Source organism: Natrix helvetica (assembly GCF_964273705.1).
Source record: "Natrix helvetica genome assembly, chromosome: 2".
NCBI classification, from domain to species: domain Eukaryota; kingdom Metazoa; phylum Chordata; class Lepidosauria; order Squamata; family Natricidae; genus Natrix; species Natrix helvetica.
Window position 1 is genome coordinate 28,790,465 of NC_138552.1, and position 13,192 is coordinate 28,803,656.

General features: G+C 42.6%; 1 protein-coding gene across 1 annotated transcript in view; it reads left to right on the forward strand.

Moving 5' to 3' along the window:
• The first annotated feature begins 704 nt into the window (after positions 1-704).
• RAB3C (RAB3C, member RAS oncogene family) overlaps positions 705-13,192 on the forward strand; it is a 134,551-nt gene continuing 122,063 nt past the window's right edge. Inside the window, exon 1 of the mRNA XM_081943362.1 lies at positions 705-754. Coding sequence (XP_081799488.1) covers positions 731-754 — 24 coding nt within the window. The 5' untranslated portion in view covers positions 705-730. The remainder of the gene's footprint in view (positions 755-13,192) is intronic.

Consider the following 13,192-nt stretch of genomic DNA (forward strand, 5'->3'; position numbering starts at 1 on the left):
TCGATAGGTTCACGCTAAGCGAAGGAACGCGCTGATCTCTGCTGGCGGCAGCTTTCCTACCCAATGAAGCGTCTTCCACCCGAAGGCGCCAGAATGGAAGGAAATTTGGGGAATGGAGGTTTAATCCGGCAAGAAAACGTGGGGAGTGGGCGAGGTCCACTTCACCTCCAGCTAGTCTAATGGAGAAACACCGGGTTTTTTTTTGGGGGGGGGGGTGTTGAAGGCTTCCCCCCCACTTCCTCAGAAAGTTCAGCCAACAGCAGCCCAAGCAAAGACTTGCCCAACAGCTGGGAAACTATAAAGCCGAGGAGACCCTTGTTTCCGTTTCCATCATGGAGCGATTACATTGGGGAGGGGAACGAAAGGGCGAAGCGAAAAGCCCGCGAGCGGGTCTGGGAGACGTAGTTGTGGGTAAGGAAGGTTCCTCTTCGATTGGGCAGCAGCCCTTAGTCGGCTCTGACTACAATTCCCACAGATCGTTGCGAAGCGGGGGGGGGGCGGGCGGGAGGAGAGGAATGACACCGTGGACAGCTCCCGTGCTGATCGGTCTGCTCTGGATCCCTGGCGGAGCAGCGGCTGAGCGCGTCGTTCGCTGCTGTTCCTCCCGCCTTGAGCCGGACGTATATAGTCTGGCTTGGCTGTGGGCTCGATCTGCTGCTTGGATCCTAGCGGTAGTAAATCCGCGAGGTGGAAGAAAGCGGAGAGGGGAAGAAAAGACGTGCGGTTGACAATGAGGCACGAAGCTGCTATGCAGGTTAGTGGCACGTCAAAGAGGAACCGGGAATATCCCTTTTAAAAAAAGGGACCCTGGGCGCCTAGATTCACACGATCGGGGCGAGGGGACAGCGGCTAGGAGGGGAAGGGCTGCGGCGCACAAAACGGGAACTTGTGGTTGAGTAATTCGGAGATCTCATTTGCAAACGGAAAGGAGAGGAAAGGACGGACGATACTCAGGCAAACATCACGTGTTAATTCCCATCGCAAACACCGTGTGTCAGTTTTCCCTTGTGTCTTCCTCAAACATTCTGATCCCTTCATTTGTTCTCTTTGGCCGACTAAGGGGAGAGCATTAAACTCAGAGATTACTGAGGAATTCAGAGCATTGAGGACCACATGTAATTTGACAGAACTGTCTTTCAGCTGACAACTCCATTTGCAAAGGCTGATTCAGGGCAAGAACAGAACATTAGCTTTTTAACACCGTAGAGGAAAGAGGCTTCTACTCTTATTCTTTGTATATCAATCATTTCTTCTTTTCCTTCTTTCCTTCTCCCTTTCTATGTGAAGTCTCCAAATTCAGGTAGCCATCCTAAATCATTGCCTACGGAGTAACACTTGAACATATTAAGTCTAATTTCTGACTCGATATTGTGCAAGATGCAGTCACATGTAGCCAAAAGGAAATCCTATTGTGCTGAATGAGTCTTATAGGTAAGCATAGTTTGCTATCTTAATATTTCAATAACATTAAATATTGATGGATCTTTGATGAGCGATGGATCTGCTGCCAGATCGTGGCTGGAAAATTCTGGATGGCCACTAGATGGAAAAATAGTGTTATGAGTTTCCACTCTCTCTTTACTACTGTCTAGTGGTCATTTGAATATTGCAGCCCAACTCTGTGCTACTTAAATCTTCCTAGAAGTCACTTTTGAATTTGAATTACTAAATTTTCAAAGCATTGTCTTTAATCACAGCTGCATTGAGCTAGGGAAAAATTAAAATATAATAAATACAAAGAAAAGGATATCTATTTTTAAAAAAGGATATCTATTTTTGGTTTCACCATCTATTGCGCAAGCTGGAGATTAGTGCTTGGGGTCAGTTAAGGCCAACCATCCTGCATACCAACCTGATGATGCTCCTTGAAGATGGAACTCACATGATACCTAAGGGATTTGCAGATTGGACACTGGGATGAGGGTTACCAGGGGGAGGGGCTTTGGTCACATATTGGTATGTATGATTTTGTACACTTTTGCCTCAGATCTTGCTTTGCTTAGCTGCTATCTTTTCATAACCAGTAAAAGTCCTCTTAACTCTGCAAAATGGAGTTAAGTGGTTTCTTGGTTGCTGAGGGAGGCAGGCTTGACATTAAGCAAAATCTCACTTTCACATGGGGGTGGCTGCATCCTGGTGTCCCTTGGAGATGGAGCAGATGGCAGATCTGAATTTGGAGGAATGATCCGTCCGCCCCAGGTGGTCATTGGGAGTGGGACAGAAGTATGACCCTGAGGAAATTCTGGCTGGAGTTACCACAAGGTGACATCGGCAACCGGCATCTGCCCGGCAGGACACCGACAAGGAGAACCTTATGATGTCCCAGGCTATGAAACTCTTTCAAGAGGCTTGGGAGAGGCAACGTTTACGCGAGAGCAGTCCCGAAAGAGAAGCTGACCTCCCAGACCTAGAAGATAGAACTGCAGAAGCCCTGTTCTGCCCAAGGGGGGCCCTGGGGGCAGACAGTGGAGCTCATCAGGATGGGGAAGCCCCGGCAGCAGCAGCCGTGAGAGCCCTTCCAAGAGGAGGAGGGCCCCCCGACAGATGCCGGATGGCAAAAGTTCCTCCGCTTGGTGTGAAATTTGGAGGTGACCCAAAGGAACTAGGATTTTCCCTGGTCCAAGTCTGGAATTTCATGCAACAGTTCGGAGAGTATCTCCCCACAGAAGAAGCCAAGGTAAGAGTTGTTACCATGGCGCTGGAGAACAAGACAGCGGCATGGATGGTTGCCCTGCATAACGATGACTCCCCCTGCTGAGAGACTATAATAGGTTTATGGCCGCCCTGAGGAAACACTTTGATGACCTGCTCATGGAGCGGAAGGCCAGAACCAGAATGAAAACCCCTACCCAGGGGAAGAACCCAGGGCTGATTACATACAAGAGTTTCGTGAATTGTCCATTTATATGCGGGATTAGTCAGAAGAAGCTTTAATGGACAGTTTTATGGATGGCTTAAACAAAGATATATACCAAAACTGTGTAAACAGGGGGTCCCCCGTAACTTGCAACGCTGGTACGAATTGGCAGCAGACGTAGAGATCGATCTAGCCAGAGACAAGTACCGTGAAGACAGTGAGAAAGAGAAAGCTACCCCTCCCAACCCCCCCAAAGGAACTCTGAAAGGAGGAAAAAGTTGGTCTACAAGCAAGCCCCGGTCTACCACCTGCTTCCGTTGCAAAAAGGAGGGGCACAGACAGCAAATTGTCACTCCAAGATTGGCCCAAAGCCCTCTGTGGGGGGGGGGGAGAAAGCCAGAAAAACAACCTGGGAAGAGAAGGGACACCGCCATGAAAGGGGTGGAACCTGTTGCCCAATTTCCTCCCATCCCAAGAGAAGAAGAACCGTCCTCCTCATCAGGAGAAAGTGAAACCGAATCCGATGTCGATCGTCTGGTAAGTTCCCGATCGGGCCCCATGACCATCCCAGTAGAACTTAAAGTGCCCTCTACTGGCGCCTAAGCAAAAATGCTGGCTCGGGATGCACACGTTGCATTGTTAGCCCGGAAGTGGTGGGAAAAATGGGCTTGAAACTGAGAACTTTGAAAGTCCCCATTGCTTTTTGCCAGCTAGATGGGTCTATAGCTGGGGGGGGATGCTCCTGCCCATTTTGTGACTGAACCTATAGACATGTGGATGGGAGATCACCAGGAAACATTAAGTGGACCAGCCTCTCATACTGGGCTTACCCTAGTTACATAAATGGAACCCAAACATCAACTGGAAGAAAGGATGGTTGCACATCCGATCTGCTAAACCCCCTGAGGGAGAAGGGAGGTTTTCCAATATTACCAACACTGAACCTAACCTAGTGGCCATGGTGCAGGAAAAAATTGAGGGGAGGAGAAAATCCCAAAGGAATATTGGAACCTAAAGGACGTTTTCAATGAAAAATCCTCTGATAAATTACCCCCTAACCACATGATGGATTTCAGCATTGAAATCCTCCCAGGAGTAAAACTTCCAAAACCCTATATTTGCTCAATGACCCCACACGAAATGGAGGAATTATGGAAGTTTATTGACAAAAATTTGAAAAGGGGGTTTATTGAACCTGCTAGGCCACGTGTGGCCACCCCTGTGTGGTTTAGAGAAAAGAAAGATGGCTCCTTTTGTCTCTGTGTTAACTACAAGAATCTTAATAGTGTGTGCGTGGAAAATGTATACCCCCTCGCTCTGATGAAGGATATGTTGGCCCAATTGGGTAAAGGGAAGATCTTCACAAAATTGGACCTAAGAGAGAGTCAGAATCGAAGAGGGAGATGAATGGAAAGCTGCTTTCAACTGCCCACTCGGGTGTTTTCAATTCAGAGTACTCCCATTTGGCCTACAGGGGGCGCCAGCTTTTTTCATGCAATTAATAAATGAAGTTTTACATGAACACCTGTACAAGGGTGTGATGGTCTACCTTGACAACATCCTTATCTAGACCGAAACACGTGATGAACACGTGACTTTAGTACGATTAGTACTCAAGAAACTCCGGGCCGCAGAACTTTATGTCAAATTGTCTAAATGTGATTTCATCAAGAGAAAATTGATTACTTGGGCTACTGCATCTCCCACAATGGCATCGAGATGGACCCAGCGAAAGTCCAGGCTGTAACTGAATGGGCACCTCCTCGCACCCGCAAACAATTACAAAGTTTTTTGGGATTTGCGAATTTTTATCGTCAATTTATCCCCTTGTTCGCCAGCATTGCTCTGCCCATTACAAATCTCCTAAAATCAAAAGGGGAGGCCAAGCCTAGATCGGGTAAGCCTCTGAATTGGACTATGGAATGTCAAGCCGCCTTTGAGAAATTAAACCAACTCTTTGCAGCTGAACCCGTTTTGAAACAGCCAGATATGGAGGCACCATTTATTGTTCAAGCTGATGCCAATGATGTGGCGGTGGGGACAGTATTACTTCAAACAAATGCTGATGGAAAATTGCAGCCATGCGCTTACACCTCTCGCAAACTGACAGAGACGGAGAGACATTGGACCATATGGGAAAAGGAAGCTTTTGTGGTCAGATGGGCTTTGATGACCTGGCAACATTTCCTAGAAGGGGTGAAACACCCTTTTGAAGTATGGACTGATCATAAAAATTTGGAAGCATTGAAGACCCCACATAAGCTATCTCCTAAACAAGTGCATTGGGCACAACATTTCAACCATTTCAACTTTACCCTCAAGTACATTCTGGGGGGGTGGGAGAACTTCATGGCTGATGCTTTGTCTAGGCTTCCCCAATACAACAGCTCTAAGCTGAGCGTAGTTGACCCAGTCATCCCAGCAAAAAGTCTAGCTGCCCCAGTGATTACTAGAAGCCAAGGCATTCCGAATGGACTCAAGGAGGGCCTTGAGTCCAATGACTGGTTCAAGGAACATTCAAATGAATGCACTATGAAGGATGGACTGGCTTGGGTAGGGGCTAAATTATATGTTCCTGCTGACCTGAAAACTATTGTTCTTCAATGGGCCCATGATTCAAGAATGGCAGGCGATTTTTGATTTGTAAAAACTTTACATCTGGTTAAGAGACAATTTTGGTGGTCTTCATTGAAAAAAGACATTGAGTCCTACATAGCCAGTTGTCCCGTTTGTGCTGCCGCAAAGCGCCCACTGGGAAAACCCCAGGGCCTTCTCCAAGGTGTGGCCCGCCCTGAGGCCCCATGGAAGGAGATATCGATGGACTTCATTGTCAAATTGCCAGAGAGTCTAGGAAATACTGTGATTTGGGTAATTACTGACCTGTTTTCCAAACAAATTCATTTTGTACCCTGTACCAAAATCCCATCAGCTAAGTCGTTAGCTAAGTTGTTTATTTCACATGTATACCAGTTACATGGAGTACCTGAACACATAATTTAGGATGGGGGGGGGGGGTCCAGTTCACCTCCCTCTTCTGGAAGGAGTTTCTGAAGCTAATTGGCTCTGCCCAGGGGCTAAGCTCCGCCCACCATCCTCAGACTAACGGGGCTTGTGAACGGACTAATTCTGTTTTGGAACAGTACCTCCAGTGTTTCATCAATTATCAACAAAATAACTGGGCTGAACTGTTACCACATGCTGAGGTGGCATACAGCAACTCTGTGCACAGCAGTACGGGCTTGACCCCTTTTAGAGTTGTGTTTAGACAGGACTTTGTACCAATTCCTGAGTTGCCTCAAGAAAAACCGCAATTTTTGTCCCTCTCCGAGTGGAGTGATCAGCTTCGCCAAATTTGGCCCATGACCCACAAGGCATTGGAGGCTGCTCACCGGGTGCACAAGAAACAGGATGACAAAAAGAGGGTGAAGCAAAGGGAGTACAAAGTAGGAGATCAAGTGTTTTTGTCCACCAAGTTTCTACAAACCACCCAGAAATCAAAGAAACTGGGGCCGAAGTATGTCGGTCCTTTCCCTATTGTGAAAATCATTAATCCTGTTTCTGTACGATTGGAGTTACCAAAGCATCTTAAGCGGATTTATCCTGTGTTTCATGTAAACCTGTTGAAGCCAGAGCACACTTCTTCTTTTCGTGCACCCCTACCTGCACCCCCTGCCCCTCTTCTTATTGAGGGAGAGCAACACTTTGAGATTAAGGAAATCTTGGACTCCAGGAAACATAGGAATCAAATTCAATATCTGGTATCCTGGAAGCATTTTCCCCCTCCCAGGCTGAGTGGGTTGATAAATCTCACGTTAGAGCTCCTAGACTCTTACAGAAGTTCTACGCTAAGTACCCTGATAAGCCTTGATCATATTTAAATCATACATGTCTTATGTTGTCTTTTCTACTGTTTTATTTTCTTGCAGGGATGACTTATTTTCATGAAGGAGGGCCGGATATCAGCCTCTGTTTCGCTATTTGCTTTTGGCTACCATTGAAAAGGGGAGGGGGTGCCTGGTATTTGGGAGGGGAAGTTTAAGTACAGGAGAGATTGTAAACTGGAGTTTTGGTCTCACCGTCTACTGCGCATGCTGGAGATTAGTGCTTGGGGTCGGTTAAGGCCAGCAGTCCTGCATACCAAACTGATGATGCTCCTTGAAGATGGAACTCATATGACACCTAAGGGATTTGCAGATTGGACACTGGGATGAGGGTTACCAGGGGGAGGGGGTTTGGTCACATATTGATATGTATGATTTCGCGCACTTTTGCCTCAGATCTTGCTTTGCTTAGCTGCTATCTTTTCATAACCAGTAAAAGTACTCTTAATTCTGCAAAATGGAGTTAAGTGGCTTCTTTCTTGGTTGCTGAGGAAGGTCGGCTTGACAATTAGTTTGATTCTCCTTCCCAGGAAAGTCTTGTTTTACTTTTAAGCACAAAATAAAGGTCTATCTTTGGAAATTGACAAGGTTGAGCATTTCTACAGCCCAAAGATAAACTACATACCCTACTTTCTATCTACTCCAATTTGGAGGTAAAATCCACTGGTTCTAATGGGACTTGAGTGTAGATGTGCATAAAGATATTTTGTTAATTTCTGTATTTTTGGTGTATAGCTTGCCATAGTAGTTGTATCTTATCTATTGACAAATATTGCTGTCTAGTATTAGAAATTTTGCAACCAGATTTACAAAATATTATGAGCTACAGAATATTTACAAGGTTTTAATTTGGCAAAAGAGCTTCTGTAGGAATTGTTCATCGAAGGTCAAAATTCAAAATTTTTAACAGAATTATTTCTTGTTTACTGTGTCCCCCTACATAACACCTCTGTAGGGTATGTTTGACTTTGAAGGTGAACTGCAATAATTTATTCAGATCAAATGCTAGTGTTACATGATGAGATCTATTTACCCCAGAAGTAATTATAAATATATCCATCTTCAAGAATTAAACACAAAAAAACACGAACTCTTTACAAGTGAATATATGTGTATATGTACCGCATATGTAAAATATATCTTCATATTGTTAGGCAATTTAAAAAGAAAGAATTATAACCCTATAGCTGAACAAAAATATTACATATTTTCATAGTAAAAATGAAAGTTATAGGCTTATTTTGCTTCTGGATCAGTTACAAGAATTGCATTTGTTCAGAAAACACATTGTTACGTTATTATTTAGTTTTGAATATTTTTTTAAAGCTTGGGTCCTAAACAAAATTGTGGCATTAAAGCAGAACAAGAACATTGGTTTCAAGTGTCATTATCAATAACAACATTGCTTTAAATATATAGAGCTCCCTGTTCTCTCTATATCCTATAGGCTTAAAAGACACAGGTAAATTAACTGGAAATGGAGGAGAATCAAATGAGATTAAGTCAAGAAGGATTCTATCATTTAAATTACTCATAATTTGGTTTAGCTATAATAAGTATTGGGATGAGACTATCAAGCAAAAACCATCTGGGGGAGGGTACCCAGTTTTAAGGTGTCTTTTAAAGCCCGGGTCTCCAATTTTTGCAACTTTATGACTTGTGGCCTTTAATTCCCAGAATTCCTCAGCCAACATGTATTTAATGACTGCCTGAGGAATTCTGGGAGCTAAATTCTACAAATCATAAAATTGCCAAGGTTGCTTGAAGGGAAATACGTAAGTGAATCAAGATTTAGAGGCAGCAACAATAGGGAAGAGTTTTTCTACTGAGCAGGATAGCTTTCGACCACTAATTACAGCACAATTGGATCAACAAAGGATACTAAAGAAAACCAAAGAAGGGTTTAGGAAGTGAAATCACAGTGATGTTGCAATAATTTTACCTCTGAGGCTTCCACCACTAGTTAGAAATTAAATAGTACAGCTAAGTAATATTCAATGTTGGAATCAACATTCTTATTGGAGAACTTTTTTCAAGAAACCCAATTATTTTGTTTTTGAAGATCCATCTGTTGGTTTTGATGAAAGGGAGCCTTTTCCTCTACACACATGTCTTGCTGTCATGGCATTATGCAAAAAAAAAGTTTTTGCTGCTTCTCAAAGGAGCACAAGCACTGATTTTATATAAACCAGATGCAACAGAACTGTCAAAGCAAAGCTGCGGAGGATTGAAAGAGACTAATAATACAAATTTGCATGTCTGGTATGTAATTATAATTAGAGAGTATCAAGGATTCTCAGAGATGCAAAAAAAATGCAATCATGGAAAGTACTTCTGATTAGCATCAAATCCTCTCCCTCCTCCCAGTCCTCTGCTGAAAATTAGACCTATCAAAACAGCACAGATCCAATTCCAGACTATCTAGCCCACAACTTGGAAAATCAAGTCAATCTGCCTCAGAGTCCCAAAATAAAATACAGTAGAGAAGTGAGCTGAATCAATCTGGCCAGCTGTTTTGCTTTGCTTTACAAGGTTTTCTCTGCGTGCACAGAAGGTGTGCAGAGGTCATTAAAATATCCACTTTGATTTGACAGTCTGCTTTGATAGTATTATTTGAAGTTTTATCAAACACTCTATTGAAGTTCTGTCTAGCTGTACTGAATGTGTTGATAATTATTCAAGCCTCAAGCTATTCCAGATTGTATTATGAGTGAATTTTGTTGTGATATAGGTTTCTGATTACTTTTTTTCCCCTGAAAAGAACCCTTTTTCCTTTTTTTTTTACAAAAATCAAAGGCTGATTGGATTCATTTGATTTTGTCAAATGAGCCTCACTAAGCCAATAGCTACTTACTGTCAGATGCAGAACTTGTGACTGGAACTTCTGTCGTTAAATCAGGCAGCCATTAAGTGAACTACATTCAATTTGATGACATTTTGGTGTGGTCATTAAGCAAATCACAATGCTCATTAATTGAATCACATGGTCATTAAGTGAATCTGGAATCCCACCCCCATCCCCCCACCCCCATTGACTTTGCTTGTTGGAAGTCAGCTGGGAAGATTTCCAGATGGTGATCACATGAGCCCAGAATCTGGGTAATCATTATAATATATGTCATTTGGAAACTGCACAGATTTTGATTAAATGACCCTGGGAGGACCAGTCTAAGGTACTTTTTAGCACTATTGTAACTTCAAATGGTTGGTAAACAATTGTAAATCAAGGACTGCCTATAAGAAAAGTAGAACCCCAAATTACCCAATTTTCCTTTTCTGCCCAAAATTTTAAGTGGCTAGAGATTAAAAAAAAACAAAAACAAAAAACATTTGAGTTGAGCTAGATGCCTGACATCTTCATGAACATTTCTACGCAGTTTTCTTAACAGTATGGTAAGCCATTGCCATCTTCCAATATTTTATTTTTCAGTTTAATTTAGAATCCTGGGTTGTCCTAATTCTCCTGCTCTGGTTCTTCCATTCAAGTACTAACCTGATCCCATTCTACATTGTTTTTTAAGGTCAGCCAAGATTGGATAAACATTTGGATTTTCTTAAAAAAAAAAACATTTGTCGAAAATGCTGATTTCTCCTGGATTTCTTAGACCTGTCCCTTTGATAATAGAATTGTTCATTTTTATCTATCTTCTTCCATAGAGTTGGATATATTTTTCATGATCACCCTCACTCTATGTTTTTTTCACAAAACCTTTTACATAGATCCAGGCCAAGAAAGCATAGGTGATTGAACCCTATCAGCTTCATGGCAGAATAAAGCCATGGGGTTAATCTTCCCACTGGTATCTAAGATTCCAATCAGTGTGTCACACTTCTTTCCTTTAGTTCTGATGAAACAGTAGCTATCTCAAATAGCTCATAACAGACATTCATTAAAGAAATACAGATGAGGAAAATCAGTATCTGGGAGGCCCAGTTTTCACGAATGAGATCAGTATAATACTCTGAAACTGTCAGAATTGATTAGGTAAATTTGCCTGCATTCATATTCCTTTTCCACGTCATCAGAAATTTTATATGTTCAAAATGCACAGGAAATCTCAGAACTAAAATGATCTGGGCTTTTCTCTGTTGTGTATTGCCTGGCTCGTTCAAACATCTTCAGTCAGGATTTGAGCGGATCCAGAAATATGGGGAAGCAACATCACAAAAAAAATCTATTGTACAAGTCATCAGGGCTAAGCACCATTCTAATAATTTGATATCATTGTCCTCATTGTGATCTTTTGATGCTTGGAAAAGGAGGAGCTGAAGATGAATTGTCCTTCCGAAAAAGACTTGAAATACTGTGAATAATTGAATATGATGGCTGGAACTCGGGAAGTATAATGGTATGAGAGAAAGGCTTTGAGGGGTGGGGTGAGGAAGTGCTGCCTAGGGAATGGCCAGATAAGAGATGGTATAGCCCACAGCTGCATAATGGACAGAGAAAGAGATTCAGAAGCTAGCATCTTGGGCTGTCACGGGAGTGGCAGGAGATTTGTACTTTCAGACTTACAAAATTCTGTTAATGTAGCCCTACAGTAAAGTAAAGTTGGAACATCTGGTTATGTTTCATGTGTGTCTGGTTTACATGGGAAGGCTGACAGGAAGCTGCTTTTGATTAGGCATTTGCCAGCCTGAAAAGAGAAATAATGATTGGTATGAGGAGTCACGGTGATGTCACACAAGTTTCCTTGGAGTCAGGAAATTTCACCACAATTAGTATTAGTTCCTGCATAATGAAGATTATGTAGGGGAGAATTTATGGGCTTTCAGAGATCAAAGATCCTCAGTATGAACCATGCAGCTATTAAAATTCAGAGGAATTTTTTTTAATGAAAATGAACTATGGATAAATAATCTTCTGTGTGGCCTCCTTAATTCATAAGGGCCACTTTGAAGATAGCAAATGTTGTTATAAGCCAGCATGCTTGCACTAGCCTCTTAGGGTAAGATAGAAGCTGACAGGCAGTATGGTAGAACAACTGTCTCATTTGTATTTATATGAATACAGAATGTCTCTTTAGCAAAATCGGCAACAAACATTTTGTGCATTATCAACATTAACACAGACTTCTGGTATTTCTGGTGGTAGGTAACATCTACAGGTTTTCCATCTGCTTTTATTTATGGACGTTATATGTGACTGAAAGATTGTTCCTATGGTAAAGAGTGTCCTAGGCCATAGAAGTACCTCTGATTATGTTACAGAGAGCTCAAAGCAGTGGAATAGTTATCAAATGTGTGCAAGTGTTTGGAAAAACAATGGGTTACAAATGCATGACAGTATTTGGCATTTTATTCCAACATATAGATATCAGGGGTGAAATTCAGCAGATTCTGACAGGTTCTGGAGAACCGATAGCAGAAATTTTGAGTAGTTCATAGAACCGGCAAATACCACCTCTGGTTGGCCCCCAGAGTGGGGAGGGAATGGAGATTTTGCAGTATCCTTCACCTGCCACGCCCACTAAGCCACACCCACAGAACGGGTAGTAAAAAAAATGAATTTCACCACTGAGAGATATGTATTGAAGCCAATGTCAGCATTCCAAATATCATCCAAAATTAAATCAGAGTCCAAGGCAGAACTTTCCTCAAACGTCCAATTTATTAAGAGAGACATATTGGCACATCTATGGAAACCCGAATCAGAAAACTTCCTGGGGTTTCCACCCAGTTGAAAGTTCATGATCTTGCCCCCACACCCATAAGTCCATCACATGGTCCAATCTTCCACTGCCACGCTGGCATCTCCACCAATCCACTTCCGGTCAGGTGCAGAGGTGCAGAGACAAAGAATGACCTTGGGCTTCTAGAAAGGAATGTTTTATTTTGACAACAACACATTCCACTCCTTACTATTCCCCCTCCCAATTACCCCACTAATGAAACAGCATAGTAAAATAAGAGAGAGTGTGGCAGGCCAAAGATCCTAAAAGGAATATGACTGCAGGCCTGACAGCCTAAGCAATAGGATCTCCATGCTAAAGGGGAGTCCAGAGATTTAAAGAAGTATTTCTTTTTTATTAAAAGATGTCTATTGAGGAATCTAAGGGGGGGGGGAAATCACTGATAAAGCACAGCATGCTGACTAAATATTGTGGGATTATTCTCAGGTAAACCTGTGTGGCTCCGTGTTTTGTAACACAAAGAGTATAATCCATGCAAAGGAATCCAGGAAGACCAGGGAGCTCCAAATGTTTGCCGAGGGGAAAGTAGGGGGGGGGGGAATACCTAAGTCAAAACATACCAAAGTGCCCTAGTGGGAACAACAGCAGCAACATCTGGCAATGGCTAAAAGCAGGGAATTTAAAGAGAAAGAGGGATTAATTCTGGTTGCATAAGACCAAACCTTAACAAATGCATACAAACCTGGAATTGAGAAGAGAGCGACAAGTAGCAAGGGCCATCTCTACAGAAAAGGTGAAGAAATAATGGACCACCTAGTTAG